The sequence below is a fragment of the Prunus persica genome, chromosome G6 (genome assembly GCF_000346465.2).
Source record: "Prunus persica cultivar Lovell chromosome G6, Prunus_persica_NCBIv2, whole genome shotgun sequence".
Classification (NCBI taxonomy): domain Eukaryota; kingdom Viridiplantae; phylum Streptophyta; class Magnoliopsida; order Rosales; family Rosaceae; genus Prunus; species Prunus persica.
In genome coordinates, this window is record NC_034014.1 from 1,412,394 (window position 1) to 1,429,640 (window position 17,247).

The 17,247-nt window shown below is 34.8% G+C and overlaps 2 protein-coding genes across 2 annotated transcripts; both read right to left on the reverse strand.

The window, feature by feature from the left end:
• On the reverse strand, positions 3,339–7,856 carry LOC18773710 (beta-glucosidase 12). The gene is made up of 13 exons (XM_007208411.2): positions 7,676–7,856; positions 7,514–7,583; positions 6,054–6,112; positions 5,836–5,911; positions 5,547–5,624; positions 5,325–5,412; positions 4,978–5,233; positions 4,695–4,810; positions 4,376–4,593; positions 4,257–4,288; positions 4,046–4,148; positions 3,823–3,931; positions 3,339–3,706 (listed from the first exon to the last, which is right to left on the reverse strand). Exons 1-13 carry the CDS (start codon positions 7,841–7,843, stop codon positions 3,535–3,537), a joined length of 1,545 nt encoding a protein of 514 aa, XP_007208473.2. The 5' UTR covers positions 7,844–7,856; the 3' UTR covers positions 3,339–3,534.
• Positions 11,627–15,311, reverse strand: LOC18774272 (beta-glucosidase 13). Its single transcript, XM_020567037.1, has 13 exons — positions 15,113–15,311; positions 14,883–14,952; positions 14,224–14,282; positions 14,034–14,109; positions 13,781–13,858; positions 13,588–13,675; positions 13,252–13,507; positions 13,003–13,118; positions 12,655–12,872; positions 12,534–12,565; positions 12,325–12,427; positions 12,132–12,240; positions 11,627–12,018 (listed from the first exon to the last, which is right to left on the reverse strand). Exons 1-13 carry the CDS (start codon positions 15,275–15,277, stop codon positions 11,856–11,858), a joined length of 1,533 nt encoding a protein of 510 aa, XP_020422626.1. The 5' UTR covers positions 15,278–15,311; the 3' UTR covers positions 11,627–11,855.

Consider the following 17,247-nt stretch of genomic DNA (forward strand, 5'->3'; position numbering starts at 1 on the left):
TCTTGAGAATTGGTTGATGAATGGATGTGTATTTTGCTTGTTATTAAGTTTATGACTAGTTGTTGACTAGTCATATTTCTGCTAGGTTCATTTGATTATTGTCATTGTCAGATTTGTTTGATTAGGGGATTTGAATCTGTGTATCTGGTGTCTGTTTATAGGTCTTTGACTAGTCAACTAGTCACATTGTTACTAGGAATAATTAATCATTGTTGTCTTACATCTGTCTATTAGAGTTTTAATTTACCCCCTTCACCTAAGTACCAATTTTATACTAATCTTTTGACATGAGACTTATATAAGCAATATCTTTTTATACTTATATAAATAAATGTCAGATAACCTAAGAAGTCTAATGTCAGGTAACCTAAGAAGTCAAGATATACATGTACGCCCTATATGCAACAGTTATATCGTTTCAAATTAATAGCTATCCCTCTCCAGTGTTGACTCAGCACCTTACTCACGTGAGACGTCCATTGCTTCTAACAAGTTACAATTCTTATTTGGTGACTTTGGAGTAGGCTGTATAGTTATATCCGCCATGTGGATAACCTGATTCTTTTACCATTTTAGAACTCGAGTATCCAATCTAAAATTAATTAGTAATGTGAAAAGAACCAAAATATTTTAAGTTTTTTATTGTAGATTTCCATCTTCAATGTAAGATACTTTTAACATGCCCTTTAATGTGTGCATTCTTTGCCCCTAATGTAACACCCCGACCCCGAATTTAACCCTTATTTAATTATTTAATTATTTAAGGGTATTTTAGTCATATTTTTAACCGGAGAGAGTTTGGGGCAGTGACTAGTATTTTTGGATAGGTCGTACTGAGACGAGTTCATAGACACGTAGTGTGCTCGAATCGGAGTTGTAACGAGAGAGATATGGTCAAAAGAAACCCAGTGGCACAATCGTAAATATTTCGAAATGTGATTTTTATAAAAATCTGGTTTTCTCTCTCTCTCTCTCTCTCTCTCCCCCGCGACTTCTCTCTCTCTCTCCCGTCGGCTCTCTCTCTTTCTCTCCTCGTATCTCCGGCCACCGACTACGACTGTGGGCGGGGCCGGTACCAAAACGACCGGGACGACGTCCCCTTCCTTCCCCGACCGTTCCCCGCCGGCGACGCGGCCTGTGCTGGCCGGAAAATGCAGAAAACTGACGGGAACTCACCGAAACTTCAACACCGTCGATCTCCCTCCTCAGGCCACCATTTCCATCGACCCAGGTATGGATCTTGAACCTCTCGAGCTGTTCTAGCTGATGGTTGGGTAGGATTAGATCGATTCTTAGCATAGACAACCCGTTTTCGAATTGAAAATCGACCGAACTTCGGCCGCCGTGATCGGCCATTTCCGACCACTTTTTGGGGTAGGTCCAAGAACAAAAGTGGCTCCAAATAGGGTGTTATACCTAGGGTAGGAATTTGGAGCCGTGGTTTTAAGATTTTCCGGCGAAGCGTTATTGCTTTGGGCACCCAGCTGCCGGCGCGTGCGGCGGCGCGTGGGCACTGTAGAAAAAGTGGCACTGTGTTCCGATGAGATCCTTAGGTTGTCACGAGTGCGTAGGATTTCGCGGATCTCAATTCGGACGTCGTTTGACTATCGAACGGATAATCGCATAGTGTGCGTTATCCGGGTTCGATAGGTTGGGGCCGTTGGATGGTCCCAAATTTAATATATGTTAATCTAGGTATTTCTAGGATCGTGTAGGAATTCACGGATCTTGAATCGGAGCCCCGGATGTTCCGAATAATAATTTAAAGTTTATATTTTATATTAACCGTCAGATCATGCGATCGTGAGAAATCCGACCGTCTGATCTGAACCAAACTCGCAGGACAAGTGTCCTATACCTGGTAGAACTCATAGAGACTTTCGGATCGGAAATTGGAGGTCGTGGGTTCTGTAGGTCCGTTTGACCAGGGTTAGAGTAGTTTGACCCTTGGTTGACCGTGAGTCTCCCGGAGTAATCTCACCCTTCCAGGGGGGATTATCGGGAGCTAGACTATTGTAGAGGGTTACACAATATTAGAATTATTTATATAATTATATATGGTTGTACAATGGTACAACATAGTCTAGAATGTCAGTTTGGAGTGTTATACGCACTACTGTAGGTACCTCCCCGGATTTTGGATTCACTACAAGCACCACCAAGTGAAAATTAGGTCCTACGTGGCGTAGGTTATCCGGCGTTGGTACAGACCCCATACGTGGCGTTGGTTGTACCGGCGTATGGGGAGATATGAGATATGCTGTTCAGGTCTCACGTGGCGTAGGTTATCCGGCGTTGAGACAGGCCCCATACGTGGCTTTGGTTGTACCGGCGTATGGGGAGCTATTGTGATATTGTGTTGAGGTCGCACGTGGCGTAGGTTATCCGGCGTGTCGACAGACCCCATACGTGGCGTTGGTTGTACCGGCGTATGGGGAGATTTGTGATATGATATTGAGGTCCCGCGTGGCGTAGGTTATCCGGCGTTGGGACAGGCCCCATACGTGGCGTTGGTTGTACCGGCGTATGGGGAGATATTATGATAGTATGGCATGGTCGCACGTGGCGTAGGTTATCCGGTGTGTTGACAGGCCCCATACGTGGCGTTGGTTGTACCGACGTATGGGGAGATTATATGTAATACAAAGAAATGAAATAAGGTATCGCTCAAGTGTGGAATTGGGTTTTTAGGGAAGAACTACGTGTGGCTTGATCCCTCAAGGAGGGTACGTAGGCAGCCTAAGGTTATTAGGTGCAGCAGCAGAGACTAAATGTTAGTCATAATTTAGATTTGAATTGTTTGCCTTGTTTAAGGCATGAATTGTTTTGTTAGCATGTTTGGTAGTTGGTTAAGAATTATTGGAAGGCCGAAGGCCATTTGTGTGAATTGCATGAAATTATATTGTGCATGCTGCCAGTTGGGAATATTAAATGCATTTTTATGCAGGTATAAATTTTGGGAAATGTCCAATTTATAGGGGAGACTCTGCCGAAATTTCGGCAGGAAGTCTCGGTCTTTAGTAATTGGGTCTGGCATCGGAGTGATGTCAGGAATTCCAAAGGGTTCGTCTCGGGTTTTGAGAAAATTCGGGACGGGTCCTTTCACCTAATGCGTGGACAATTCTTACGTGATCGTTGCACTTACCACATGAATAACTTGGATCTAATGCCATGTTAGAATGAGAGCATCCAACCCAAATTTATTAACTGGCAGTGAATGAAGTGGTGCAAGATATTTTACACTCTTTATGTTAGCTAGACTTTCATATCTAATGTGAGGCCATTGACCAAAAAAGACATGTGGGACAAAAGTCCGAATCTAAATATTTACATACATATAAGTTCATGCAATTGATTATGTATATATTCATAAGGAACGATCTGGGTGCAACCCATAGACAACTAATGTGTTATATCTTACAACTGGAATTTATTTTTGTTGATGTGCACAAATAACATTCACATTATTGAAGTAATACAAATATGGAATGATCGTTATCATCTGTTACGTACAATAACTATAATTTGATTTGTTCAATACTTTTTTAGGAAACTTTTGAACCAATGTGCTGAAACTTTCGGGTATCTTTTCTGTCCATCATTGTAATTCACATAGTTGATACCAAACCGAACACTGTATCCAGAACTCCACTCAAAGTTGTCTAGTAATGACCATGCAAAATATCCCTTCACATTGACACCATCCCTACACAAAAGGATAGGAAATTTCAATTGCACTTAATTCAATGTAATGATTAATTAACTTAAATGTAAGAAGGGTAGAACATATAACTAACACGTTATTTGTTAATAAGAACTTACTTGATTGCTCTTTGAAGGTACGAGAGGTGATTGTAGTAGTAGTCCACTCTCTGGGTATCATTAAGGGCTTCCTCAAGTGATAATTTGGGATCATTATACTCATCAATGCCTACAAGGTGAAATGTGGTGTCATTTAGTTTTTACATGTACACTTTAGAGCATTTAATTGTATTTTACAACTAAACATGGATGAAGAAATTACTGAAAGTTTAAAAATAATTACCATTCTCAGTAACGTAAATTAGTGGATCATCATACTTTTTCTTTGTATATAGTAAAAGATCTTGAATTCCTCTTGGATAAACATATAGCCAGTCTGAAGCAGCCTGCAACTCGATTTGAAGATAATTGAGATTTTCACGAGTTAAATTTTTATGTGGAAAACAATTAATCATCCAAATGCTAGTAGCTTAAGCTATTAGTTTGAGAAGTACCTTTGGACCAATTGGGACTCCGTTACGCTCAACTGCCACAATATATATGAATATCAAAATCTAATTAATATAAGAAACTTACATTGCTCAAAATGTTTAATTTTTCAATTTGTACTCACATGATTGATTAGCACGAGCATCTGTCAAGTAGCTTGCGTTTACAGAATTATGTTGGGGTGCATAGGTTGCATAGTAAGCAGTGTAGTAATTTAATCCAAGAAAATCAAATGACCCCATTACCGCTTTGGATTGTTCTTTTGTAAACTTTGGTAATCTGTTTCCAACAAAAGATCTCATGCTGTGAGGATAGTCACCACTTGTCAATGGCTCCATAAACCTAGAAATTAAGACATGGAAATTCCAAACACGAACTTAAGATTACTTAAAGTATTTTTAGCCAAAAAGTGTTATATCCAGTAACTGAGTTTATATACTTGCCATCCAAACATAAAATCCAAAGATCGTAATGCAGCATTTTTATGGTGCTTTGCCTTAGAAATCGGCACAAACCAATGTGACACTAGTGTTATTCCTATCACTCCTTTTTGAGATGCCTGCACATTTTTAACATTGATTGGGTTGATTAGACTACGCAAAAGGTACTATATTTGTTTATCCCATTGTACAACTTAATATTAGTGAATTAAACACGTTTAATCTCAATTAGGACTGAATTTTGTCACAAAAAAATAAAAATAAATAAATATGAGTTAAAGAGGACCTGATATTTATCTTTGTACACTTTTACAGCAACTGCATGAGAAAGTAAGGAGTGGTGTGCCACTAAATATGGTTCAGTAGCCGAATCTCCGCCAGTGCAGTTTAAGTTTTGCCAATCAGAACATCGTCCTGGTGCCAAACTCGCGCTTGCATAACCACCATTACTATAGGTCCATGGCTCATTTAATGTGATCCAGTGCTTTACCCGATCTCCGAATTCCCTATAACAAAGTTCTGCATAGTCTTGAAAATGATTGCTGTAGGAAAAATTAAAAATCAATATTGCATGCGGATTTGAATTTCATACATCACAGTAGTGTACATTGAACTTGATGGTCGTACGCTTACATAATATGAGGGCTTAAGAAACCACCATATTCATCTTCTAAGACTTGGGGAAGATCCCAGTGAAAGAGTGTCACAAATGGCTTTAAACCTATACACATACATGATCAATATAAAAGCAAATCAAGGTTTTGATCAAATGTGTCTTATGAGTGCACATAACTCTTATTATATATTTGCTGTAATTAGGGTGAGATGATATACGAGATTAGGCAGTTGTATTACCATTACGTAGGAGTTCATTGATGAGATTGTTGTAGTATTTGATTCCTTCTTTGTTAACGCCCCCAGTTAGTTTTCCATCTAATAATTAGAACAAAACATACAAATAAGGAAAACTTGTCTACAATAGAAATTGAAGTAAAACAGGTTAAACTATTTATTGGTTTCACAATAGAGCCACATTACTTCAACCAAAACATAAGGAGACTAGTGTATTGTAGAAATCAAAAAAGCATTAAGTTCAAATTTGAGAATTGGTCCCAAATTTGCAACCAAATATGAATCAACTTACTCGGTAACAATCTGGACCATGAGATAGAGAACCTATAAGCATCCAATCCCATATTCTTCATAATCCCCACATCTTCCTATATATAATAACACAAGATATTTTAAGAAAGAAGTTAAAAGTTATGGATCTCATATTTTCAATGTCATGTGTTTTCTTAAGTCCCAAAAATTTAGTCTCCCTGAGGTCTAGAAGATAAAGTTCGTGTGTTCTTTGAACACCTTATAGCGGTGATATTCATCATTCGCCACATCTCCATTGCTGCCATCCTTTATTTTTTCTGCAAATATAACCATAGAAAGTTTTAATTATAGATCACCAAATATAGATATTTGTGTTTGTGTTATGGGAAAAAGAAAAGCAAGAGGCTTCATTCTAACTAAGCCGACTAGGAAGTAGTATTAGAATCGGTCAAAGAAAATTCTTAGATCCTAGACTTGGTGTAGTGGACTCAATAAAACTGTGGCTGGATTCAATTCGCACACCAAATCATTCTGAGATGAAACTCCATACATTCTGCCTCTTTAGCTAGTCATATAAAATAAATATGTTTTTATAAGTAAGTCCATTTTATCATGATATATTATATAAAAATTTATGTAAAGTCTATTTGGAGAGAAAACCCCAAAATTTGCAACTTATCATTTTCTAATTAAAAAAATAATATATCATATTAGAATGAACCTATTTATGGAAAGCCCTAAAATAAAATCGAAAGACGAGTGGAGCCTGCCAGAATATCTTAATGATACAAACACTCATTTTCACAATACCATTTAATTAAAAAATGATAACGGAATAAAAAGACATTATTAGACGATTTTGGATGAAGGATAATAAAATCACATTCCATTTTTTTTATAAGCGAAAGAAATAATTATTTGATATATAAGTATTAGAAGATTGGTGCACCATACTGAGAAAACTATTTTAGGGCCTTGACTTGGTGTGCTGAAAACTATTTTTAAGGAATTTTGTTATCTATCCATATATATATAAAGCAAAATGTAGATAATGATGAACATTCAAAATACCAGAAAATGTCATTGTAGAATATAATGAATAACAAAAGAAAAGAAAAACAGATTTAAGAACAAATATTTTAAAGAGGGTATGATTATTATACAATATAATTATTATTTTTTAATAAAACTTCCACTTGGTTTCTGGTTTCTGGTTTCTGGTTTCATTCACATATATTCCCCTTTGATACCTATTAATTAGTTTTTTCCCCCCTACTATAATTTTTTTATTATAGCCGGGAAAGACCGGTTTTATGAAGGTCTTGAAACTAATTAACAAATTAATACTTTACTTAATTGCATCCTATTGTAATGAAGGTCTTAACCGTAAGTCAAAAATTCGGTGAAGTAAGGCCTGACTTTGGCTTGTTTAGACATTGGAAAACGTATATTTAATTAATTATATGTAGTCTCCGAAAGGGTTATGTTGACTTAATTATGAAAGCAAAAAGCAAAAAGGCAGTTGAATCCATAAACTGAAGTTTAATAGAAACCAATAGAGGGAAAGCATTACCAGATATAAAAAGAAAACGTGAATTTGTTTTTTTTTTTTTGTTTTTGTTTTTTTAAAATAACTTTTAAAGAAAGCGATGCAAAAGAAAACGTTGATTAAAGAAGAAAGAACGAATTAGCTAGTTATTATTTGATTAAACATGCACCTGGATATTTGTGGGTGTAGGTGTCCCATATGCTTGGTCCTCTCCCATCTTCTTTTGCAGCACCTTCATACTGAAATTAATCCACACATAATGATGATGTCAGTGTTCATGCATGGATGCTTAACTGGTTTAACATTGAAATAAAGTCCCAGAAGCACTAACCTGGTAAGATGAAGAAGCTGTGCCAAATATGAAACCAGCTGGAAAACTGCTTCTGTTGAGGAAAGCAGTGTCATAGTGACTTGGTACAAAAGCAGCTTTACTACTAGTCAATGCAAAGCCAGTTAGAAGCAGCACACCTAACACTAAAGACCCAAATTGCATTGCCATAACTGGGAGTTCTGGTGATTTTGATAGTTTGGCTCTGCCTGGCATGGCGTTTATATATAGAGGATGAAAAATTAACGGACAATAAACAATTATAAATAAATGGGTATTTTTCAATTAGGTGACATGGACGAATACATATAATAGTCCAACAAGACTATTCTTCCGATATCCGATAAACCAACATCTGATAAAATAAGACTAATCTTCGGATAAGACAGCTTTAGGAAATAAATAACTCATGAAGTATAAAGTGAAGACACGCCATACATACAATGTTCAAGTCATCTCCTTTATGCTTAATCATACATCATCATTTAACATAGATATATAGAGGTTATAATTTTATGTCGAAGTTTTGTTATCACGGATGGCAAAAATTCCCATCAGGCTTGGTTCTTGCCTCTAACGGGAGAAGATTTTGGGGAAAAATTAGGGTAGATATGGGAATCTCCGAATTTTAAAAATTCCCAATTGTGAATTGGCTGAGGATGATATTGTTATTCTCGTTTCCGAACCCGACCAGATTAGTGATATGTTTATTTTGACTTAATAAACATATAACATGCAAAAAATTACATCATATTGAGTTGAATTTTATGTTGAGATGATTTTGGTGTTGATAATATGGTTTTATTAGTTTTTATTAGGTTTAACTTCGCTGGCCTAGAGTCAACCCTTCGCGATAAAGGTGTGACCTAGATGACACTCCGTGTAAGAAGGTATTTTCCGATGACACTTTGCCGGGTAAGAGTCAACCTTTCCATAACAGATTAATGTTTGTCGGGACAAGCTACCTGTCCTGACACATTCTATTTGTCGCGAGATCTTTAGTCGGGAAAGATAATGTTTTTGTAGTGACTTCTCTATTTCATCATGATATTGGTTCTCAAAGAAATGCAATCAAGAAAACATTTATACCGGAGAAAGAGAAACTTTAAAACTTTTGATATGGGACGTGTTCATCTTTAAACAACACACATACATGTGATGACAATGTTCGATATTGGGACCATTTTCCTTCTTTAATTATGTCGTAGAGTAGGTTTCAAGTATTCCAATTGGGCATGCGGATGACACAGTGTCTTGCATTTGCAACTAGCATGTACTGCTGGGATATGGGTAAAATTAAATTAGTTTAGGGGTACCAATTAATTATACAAACACGTGTGAGCGAGAGGGGCTGAAAGTCCTTTTGTGAGGCCATGAAAACCCAAAGGTACACATAATTGATCTCATCTTGATTTGAAATGGTCTTCAGCTGCTTGAATTTTCAAAGAAATTAAAAAATGCTTTGAGAATTTTCTGTAGATTCACCAAAAATAAATAAAATTCATCACTGCATGTGTTTATCTTATATTTGTTGTGGAAGGCATATGATTTTATCCTTTTTGGCGCTAGATATTGTCGGATAGGCTTTCCACGGTAGCTATAAGACTTGTTCAATCAAATATTAGATGAACTTGGCACCTAGGTGGAAGGCGTAAATAAACTCTCCCAACAAACTAATTAGACACTTACAAAACTCTTAATGAACCTATTCTAAGATATAACTAGTCAATTACTAGTCATGAACACACAGTCAACCAACACTTCTCAAATACAAGCAGAACAATTAATTAACCATGAAAATCAATAAGAGAGTTGGGTGACACCCAAAGCACTCGGGGATCCTTTACTAAAGGTTTCTTTAGTACTAACAACAACTATGATGAAAGGTGTGTGAATATACATTGTGGAAATTCAAGAGCGACATAAATAGTTTGATTAGGCAACTAAGTAGAGTAACACATAAAACTGTTCACCCAGAAACTCACCACTAAAAAAACTGAGAATCATCATCCGGCATAAGCTCAAGGATCCTAGATCCATTAAGTAGCAGTTGTACCTTCCTAAGCAATCTTCTTCTCCAAGTCAGAATGCTTGCAACTAGTCTATTATGAAAGTGACAGCTTTCCAAACAAAAAGTGTTTAATTTGGGTGCAATTATCATTTTTTTCCATTGAAAGTATTGACATTGACAACACATATAATGACAATGTTCGATATTGGACCTTTGGTCCTTCGGACCGAGTAATTGGGAATGTGGATCACACGGTGTCTCGCATTTGCAGCTACCAGTTACCAAGTAATAATGAAAAAACGTGCGAGGGAGTGGATGACATAAAATTGATCTCATCTTCATTTGAAATGGTCTTGATGAGCTCCTTGAATTTTCAAAGAAATTAACCAAAAAAAAAACAAAAGCTTTGAGAATTTTCTGTAGATTGACCAAAAAAATAAAATTCATCACTACATGTTTATCTTATATTTGTTGTGGAAAGCATATGATTACTAGCGTCAGACCAATTTTTGAAAATTTTGGTGTGGTTACCCTTCTAGAACAATTATTGCAGGAAACCAAAAAAATAAAAAAATAAAAAAAAATTCTTGAAAACAACTGGGTCAGAGAATAGACTTTAGAAACACACTCAAAGTCCATTTATAGCATAAGAAAGAGGCTTCTAATTTCTTATAAATTACAAAACTGCCATCAATTTCTTAAAACAAGCCAAACTCCAAAACCTCATAAAAAAACTTAAAACACTCAATAGGGCATCAAAGTAATTTAATAATCAAAATTAAATTCATTAGAGCCAATTGTCATTTTTTGGGGTTTATTTTTGTTTGTTTTTAAAAATTAAATGGTGTAGAATTGATCTATATTATTTATGCTAAGAATATATATATAACTACATATCTCAATTAAAAATGTTTGTGCCAGCAGATAGCTTTGTATCTACGTAGTCTGGATTTGAGAGCTAGTGTCTCTTCATATAAAATCACCACTAGATTTTGAAAATTCGAAACTTTGAATCTTCACAGCCTCAAATTTAAAAACTTCCTCAACTTAGACAAAAGAAAAAATAAAATAAAATATAACCATGCCACGTCATGATACTGGGAAATATGATAAACAACTATAAAAAAAAAAATATGTAAGATATATTAAGATTAAAAATTGTCGCTGTGAAGTTTTTCTCGAAGCTAGAGATTATTATAAGATCATTAAGGAGAAGTTTGATTTGCAAGAAAATGCGTTTTTTTTCCATACTTGCTAAGTTCAAGATTGGAACGATTTCATGCCCTCTAGAAAAATGAGGGGAAAAAAAATAAATGCCATGGACAATTAAAAACAAATTTATTGTTTCTAATTCCTAAACAAACCAAATATAAAAAATGAAGTAGAATGATAATTTCTAGTTACTTTCCTTGCATTACCGAATATGAGAAAGAGAAATGAAAATTAATTTTAACATGAATCCAAAACACACAGTCAATAAAACAAATCAATTTAATTTTTATAATTTTAAGAGTAACTTGTGTGTCTAGTTGTTCTTAATTTTCCAGTATGAGTTAATAATAAAATATATAATGGGACAAATAATCTTTGAATTTTACTGACCTCAATTGCACTGAGAAAATGTTTATAAAATTTGAATTCGTGGCTGTTGAATAATATATATATATATATATATATATAATAAGACCTGTACATGTCCGTTTGAAGTTGATATCCTATATACCGACAAATAGAATTTTTTTTCGTTTTGAGATGGACAAACAAATTAAAACGTATTTAATTATTTGTTGTATGTTAATTTTTATTTACTATAATGATCCATTTGTCATCATGTTTGTCTTGGTAGGCAGACTTGTATATTCCACACACACGTTTTGCTGAGTAACGTGGTTCATGAGAGAGAGAGAGAGAGAAGAGGAGAAGAATTGAAAACCAAGGCGAGGTAATCAAAGTTTTCAAGCCAATATTATTGAATGATTTTGCTTCATCGGAAATAAGCTGCTTATACAGGGAACTTATGTTGGATAAAATTTATTATAATTTTGGGATTCAAATTTTGCGTAAACAAACTTGACATCCCTCACATTATTGTCCACAAAGCATCTGCATTATTGAAGGAAATACAAATATAAAACGAAGACCAACAATAACTCTAATCGGATTTTTTCACTTCTAGAGCCAACCTTTGAACCACAGTGCCGACTTTTTTGGGTATCTTTTTAGTCCATCATTGTAATCAACATAATAGAGACCGAATCGAACAGTGAATCCAGAATTCCATTCAAAGTTGTCTAGTAATGACCACGCAAAGTATCCCTTCACGTTAGTACCGTTTCTATAAACAAAGATCCAAAGACAAATAAAACCAAATGTGTTAATGTCAATGGAAGGATTCAATAACCCAAACATAGTCTTCATTAAATAAACTTTTTAATAAAAAAAACTTACTTGATTGCTGCTTGAACATAACAGAGGTGGTCATGGTGGTAGTCAATTCTAACGGTATCATTAAGGGCTTGCTCAAGTGATAGTGTGGGATCATTCAACTCATCAACGCCTACAATATAATGTGCTTTAAGTAGCCTTAAAATGTGTTTTGAAACATTGATGATGTAATAAATAAAGGCTAAAAAATAATTACCATTCTCCGTAATGTAAATGAGTGGACTATCATACTTATTCTTTATGTAGAGTAAAAGATGGTAAATTCCTTCCGGATAAATATATAACCAGTCTGAACCAGCCTGCAACCCCATTTGAAGATAAGTAAGATTTTTAGGAGTTACATTTGCATGTGGAAAATCTTAATTTCTATATTATGCTACCTAAAACAATTAATTTGATACGTACCTGTGGACCAATTGGAACCCCATTAAGTTCCGCTGCCACAACAAATATACGAATATCATAATCTAATTTTCTAAGAAACTTAAATTGTTCCAAGTAATTACGTTTTTCAATTTGTACTCACGTGATTGATTAACACGAGCATCTGTTAGGTAGCTTGGGGGTACAGAATTGTTGTGACCTGCATAACTTGCATAGTAAGTAGTATAATAATTTAGTCCAAGAAAATCAAATGACCCGGCTAGTAACTTGGATTGTTCTTTCGTGAATTTTGGTAATCGAGGACCAACAAGAACTTGCATGCTGTGCGGATAGTGGCCACTTGTAATTGGGTCCATGAACCTAAAAAAACATGGAAGTGCCAACCATCAACAAACTATTATACAAGTTATACTAGCTAGTAAATTTTATTTTCATAAACAAGCATTTAAATACTTAGAGTTGGTAAATAAATTAATATTAATATACTTGCCATCCAAACATAAAATCCAAAGCTCGTAATTGCGCATTTGTATGGTGCGTTGCATTAGAAACTGGCACAAACCAATGTGACACTAGTGTTATCCCTATCACGCCACGTTGAAGTGCCTACATGGGAACATTAGCTTTTAGTTGATTTAGAGCCAAAAACATAAGGTACAATCTTTGTATATCTCGATATACAAAGTATTAATTTCCTCAGTACCCAATATTCTAACCAAAAGGTAATAATTAACCGGACCTGATATGTAGTTTTGTACAAGTCTACAGCATTTGCATGAGCAAGAAGGAGGTTGTGTGTCACCAAATATGGTTCAATAGCAGAATTTCCGCCAGTGCAGTTTAATTGTTGCCAATCAGAGCATCGGCCCGGTGCGAAGGTCCCAATTGCATAACCCATGTTACTATAGGCATATGGCTCATTCAATGTGATCCAGTGCTTTACACGATCACCAAATCTCTCAAAACAAAGGTTTGCGTATTCCCTAAAATGCTTGCTGTATATACACAATTCAAAATATATATGTTATGGTAATATTTATTTGATTAAATACTGATAATAGAAATTTTCACTTACACAATTTGAAAGCTTAAGAAACCACCGTATTCTTCTTCCAAAGCTTGTGGAAGATCCCAATGGAAGATGGTCACAAATGGCTTTAAACCTATATATATGCATATGCATACACAATCAGTAAAAGCAAATTAAATATCAAATGATATTTTACGAGGCATATCAATCATTGATCCTTTAAGATGAGATGATTCACCTTTGAGTAGGGTTTCATTGATGAGTTTGTTGTAATATTCAATTCCAGCCTCGTTCACGCCTCCACTTAGTGTTCCATCTAATAATTATAAATAAAAGACAATAATAAAAAAAAAAAACAAAACTTGATCTACTAGTAGAAGTTAAAGTTAAAAAAATAGACCTTGAAATTTGACTATGATATATATAATTTGGTTAAATTCTTTTAATTAATTCTTTTCATAATGTTGGTTACGTAGTACTAAAAAACTTACTTGGCAACACTCTGGACCATGAGATAGAGAACCTATAAGCATCCAATCCCGTATCATTCAGGATATTTACATCTTCCTATACATAATAACACACAAGATATATAACTATGAGAAAGAAAATAATAATTGAGGATCTCATCTTTGATCCCCTATGTTTTCTTAAGGCTCACAAATTATGTGATTTTGAAACCTGATAACGGTGATATTGATCAACTGTGACATCCGCATTGCTCCCATCCTTAATTCTCTCTGCAATTAACCATAGAAAATTTTGCTATTTAGAACGGGGAAATCATATCATGCACTCTATTATGCATGTACCAACTTGTTCACTATGGGCATCACCTCTATATTAAAAGCTTGCCATGTGTGGCGTGTCCATGGTAAATTATTATTATAATAAATACATGAAGTAATATTATGATACGAGAGAAAAATAATATAAGAATTAAAATTGGTTTCCTTCGAGATTTACTCATTAAAACTTTCCATATACTTGTAATCCGTGCATCCAAATCATTAAGGCATCTAGTGTCCCATTGGTGTTCATCAGGAAGGGTTAAACATCCAGGCCGAACCCGGTTTATGGAATTTTGTATCCTCATGTTGTGTTTCCTTCATCTGAATTCTGAACCTAGCTAGCTAGCTAGGAATGGTGATGGAGTTTTTCTAGGGTTAATATCCACAGTGTTTGGGTCTTAATGATTTGGATGCCCCAAAGCCTCTTACGAAAGCAGAAGGCATGCGATTTGGAGAAAGCAAGCAGAAAAAAAAAAAATGACGCCTGCAGATTGAGTTAGTTCAATTTTCATATTTTAACCCTAATGGATTGTTTGATGAGAGACATACCTGGATATTGGTGGGTGTAGTTATCCCATATGCTTGGTCCTCTACCATCTTCTTGGACAGCACCTTCATACTGAAACGTACACACAAATATACGTGAGAGTACGTACACAGTAAGGATGTCAAAATATTCATGCATGGATGCTAATTGTTCTGGCATTGGAAGAAAATTAAACTTACTTAGTCATACGAACCGCAAAGTAAATGGTAATTAAGCTCTTTAAGAAACTGACCTGGTAAGATGCTGAAGCCGCGCCGAATATGAACCCTGTTTCGAAATTGGTCCTGTTGATAGTGTCACAAACAACTGGTGGATCTGTAGCCGCTTCGCTATTTTGCAATGAAAAGCCAATTACTAGCACCAGACCAAAGAGCAAAGACCCTAATTGCATTGCCATAAGTAATTAAGGGGCTTTTGGTAATCTATCTGGATAAGTTGGCTCTTCCTTGCATATTGCATGTCCTTTATATAGAGGAAGCTCTGCGTACTGCATCCGGGAATATATAATAAACAATTCAATAATGCATTTGTAAACACAACTAGAATTCAAAAAGGTGTGCTGATCAGGTCCTTCCAAATTTAAGAAATTCTTCTGTGATGGTTATTAAGCCTCGTGATAAACAAGTAATATTGATTATTAAGATTCGTGATAAGATGCCTCTGCAATATATTTTTATTTTGTTAGATCTATGATAGAATGGTAATTTAAAGCTAAATAAGTGACCTGAATCGGACTCTCTTGTTAGTCTATGATATGTGTGGTACTCTTCCTCTCCTGGGGTTTGTCCCATGAGGTTGTCTTAGAAAGGTTTGTATGCTTTGGGTTCTATAAATAAGTTCTCTTTCTTAAAATAAAAAGCTAAAACGTTTGTCATCTAAGCAAATTGCTAAAGATAATTTTCTTTTAGTAAGATCGTATGAGATATTGTTTTGTTGAAACACAGCCATCGAACCAGAATGGGGTCAATGAGGAGGGACAAAACTTCGTTATCAACAACGGGCAAAGGGGCGCAGAATATGTCAAGGTCCATTTGTTTGTGACGCAATAAAGTATTTGATCTCATCTTCATTTGAAGCAGTCGTGAGCTCCTTCATTTTTCAAAGAAAAGAAAATGGCTATCAGAATTGTCTCTGGAGTTGCAAACAAAAAGTCAAAACTCCATGCTTATCATGCATAGATATTTATTTATTACTGTTTATTATGGAAGCCATAACTTTGAGCTAAACTTATACGCTAGCTATTTAGACTTGTTCAAGCAGCAGTATCCTCGATGTGAAATTTTTCACACAAGTCTTTTTGTTATCTAGCTAATATTTTGAATTGAATCACTGCTATATATGCTATATAGAAATGCGTATCTAACTAACAAGTTAAGAAATTCTGTATATTTACATATTAAGCATTGGCTGTAGCCTGTATGAAGGTGTTATGTTATACAAAAGATCTTGGATTCTTAGGTTTAATTGGGTCCAGTAAGTCATCCCGCATTGGTACCTTGTAAAGACAAAGAAGTAATAACTCACTACTACCAACATCTATAATGTCCTCAACTTAATCACCTGTATAGTCCGGCATGTGTGCGATTTTATACAGAACGTCTCGATGTTATTAGTAGTAGAACCAGTTATTATATTTGTATTTTATTTTTCCAAGTTCTTGATATAGGAGTTTACATTCTTCAGCTGATTATAGTATTTACTTATGTAGTTAAATCAGATGGTACGCAAAAATAGATTGATATATTATCTTTTAGGGAGTGGCTTGGAGAGAATTCAATTATAGCTTGCATCTGCATGTGAAAATTTTTTAAATGATAAATTAGAAGAGTTAATTATAGTATATTAAATATAAATCTCTTTCTCGAGAGTGATTCTTTTTCAGATAAGGACTGGGAGGGAATTGAAATAATCTAAATTATTCAGCACCATTGAAAAAAAAAAAAAAAAATCTAAAATTACTCAGCACGATTAAAGGGACATGTCTCCAATATCAAACAATATAAACAAAGAAGTGTCATTCCAACTATTAAAAAAAAAAAACTATTTTCCTCATATTCCAACTATTAAAAAAACTATTTTCCAGACATATGTGAAAATTACAAATATAATATATATATATATATATATATGCAGAAGCACCGTCGTATAATCCGGCAGTATTATACATGACACAACTGTCGTCAATTCTCCATGTTCTGAAAATTATTATTAATTATCCTCGTTCTTCATTCATACAAAATTTAATAGAAGCATTTAATGTCTGAATTTGTTTTTTCTCTTGCTGTTTTCTCCTAATCCTTTCGACTAGCTAACAAGATTAGAAATTATATATATTATCATTCAAAAAATAATAATAATTAGGCATTG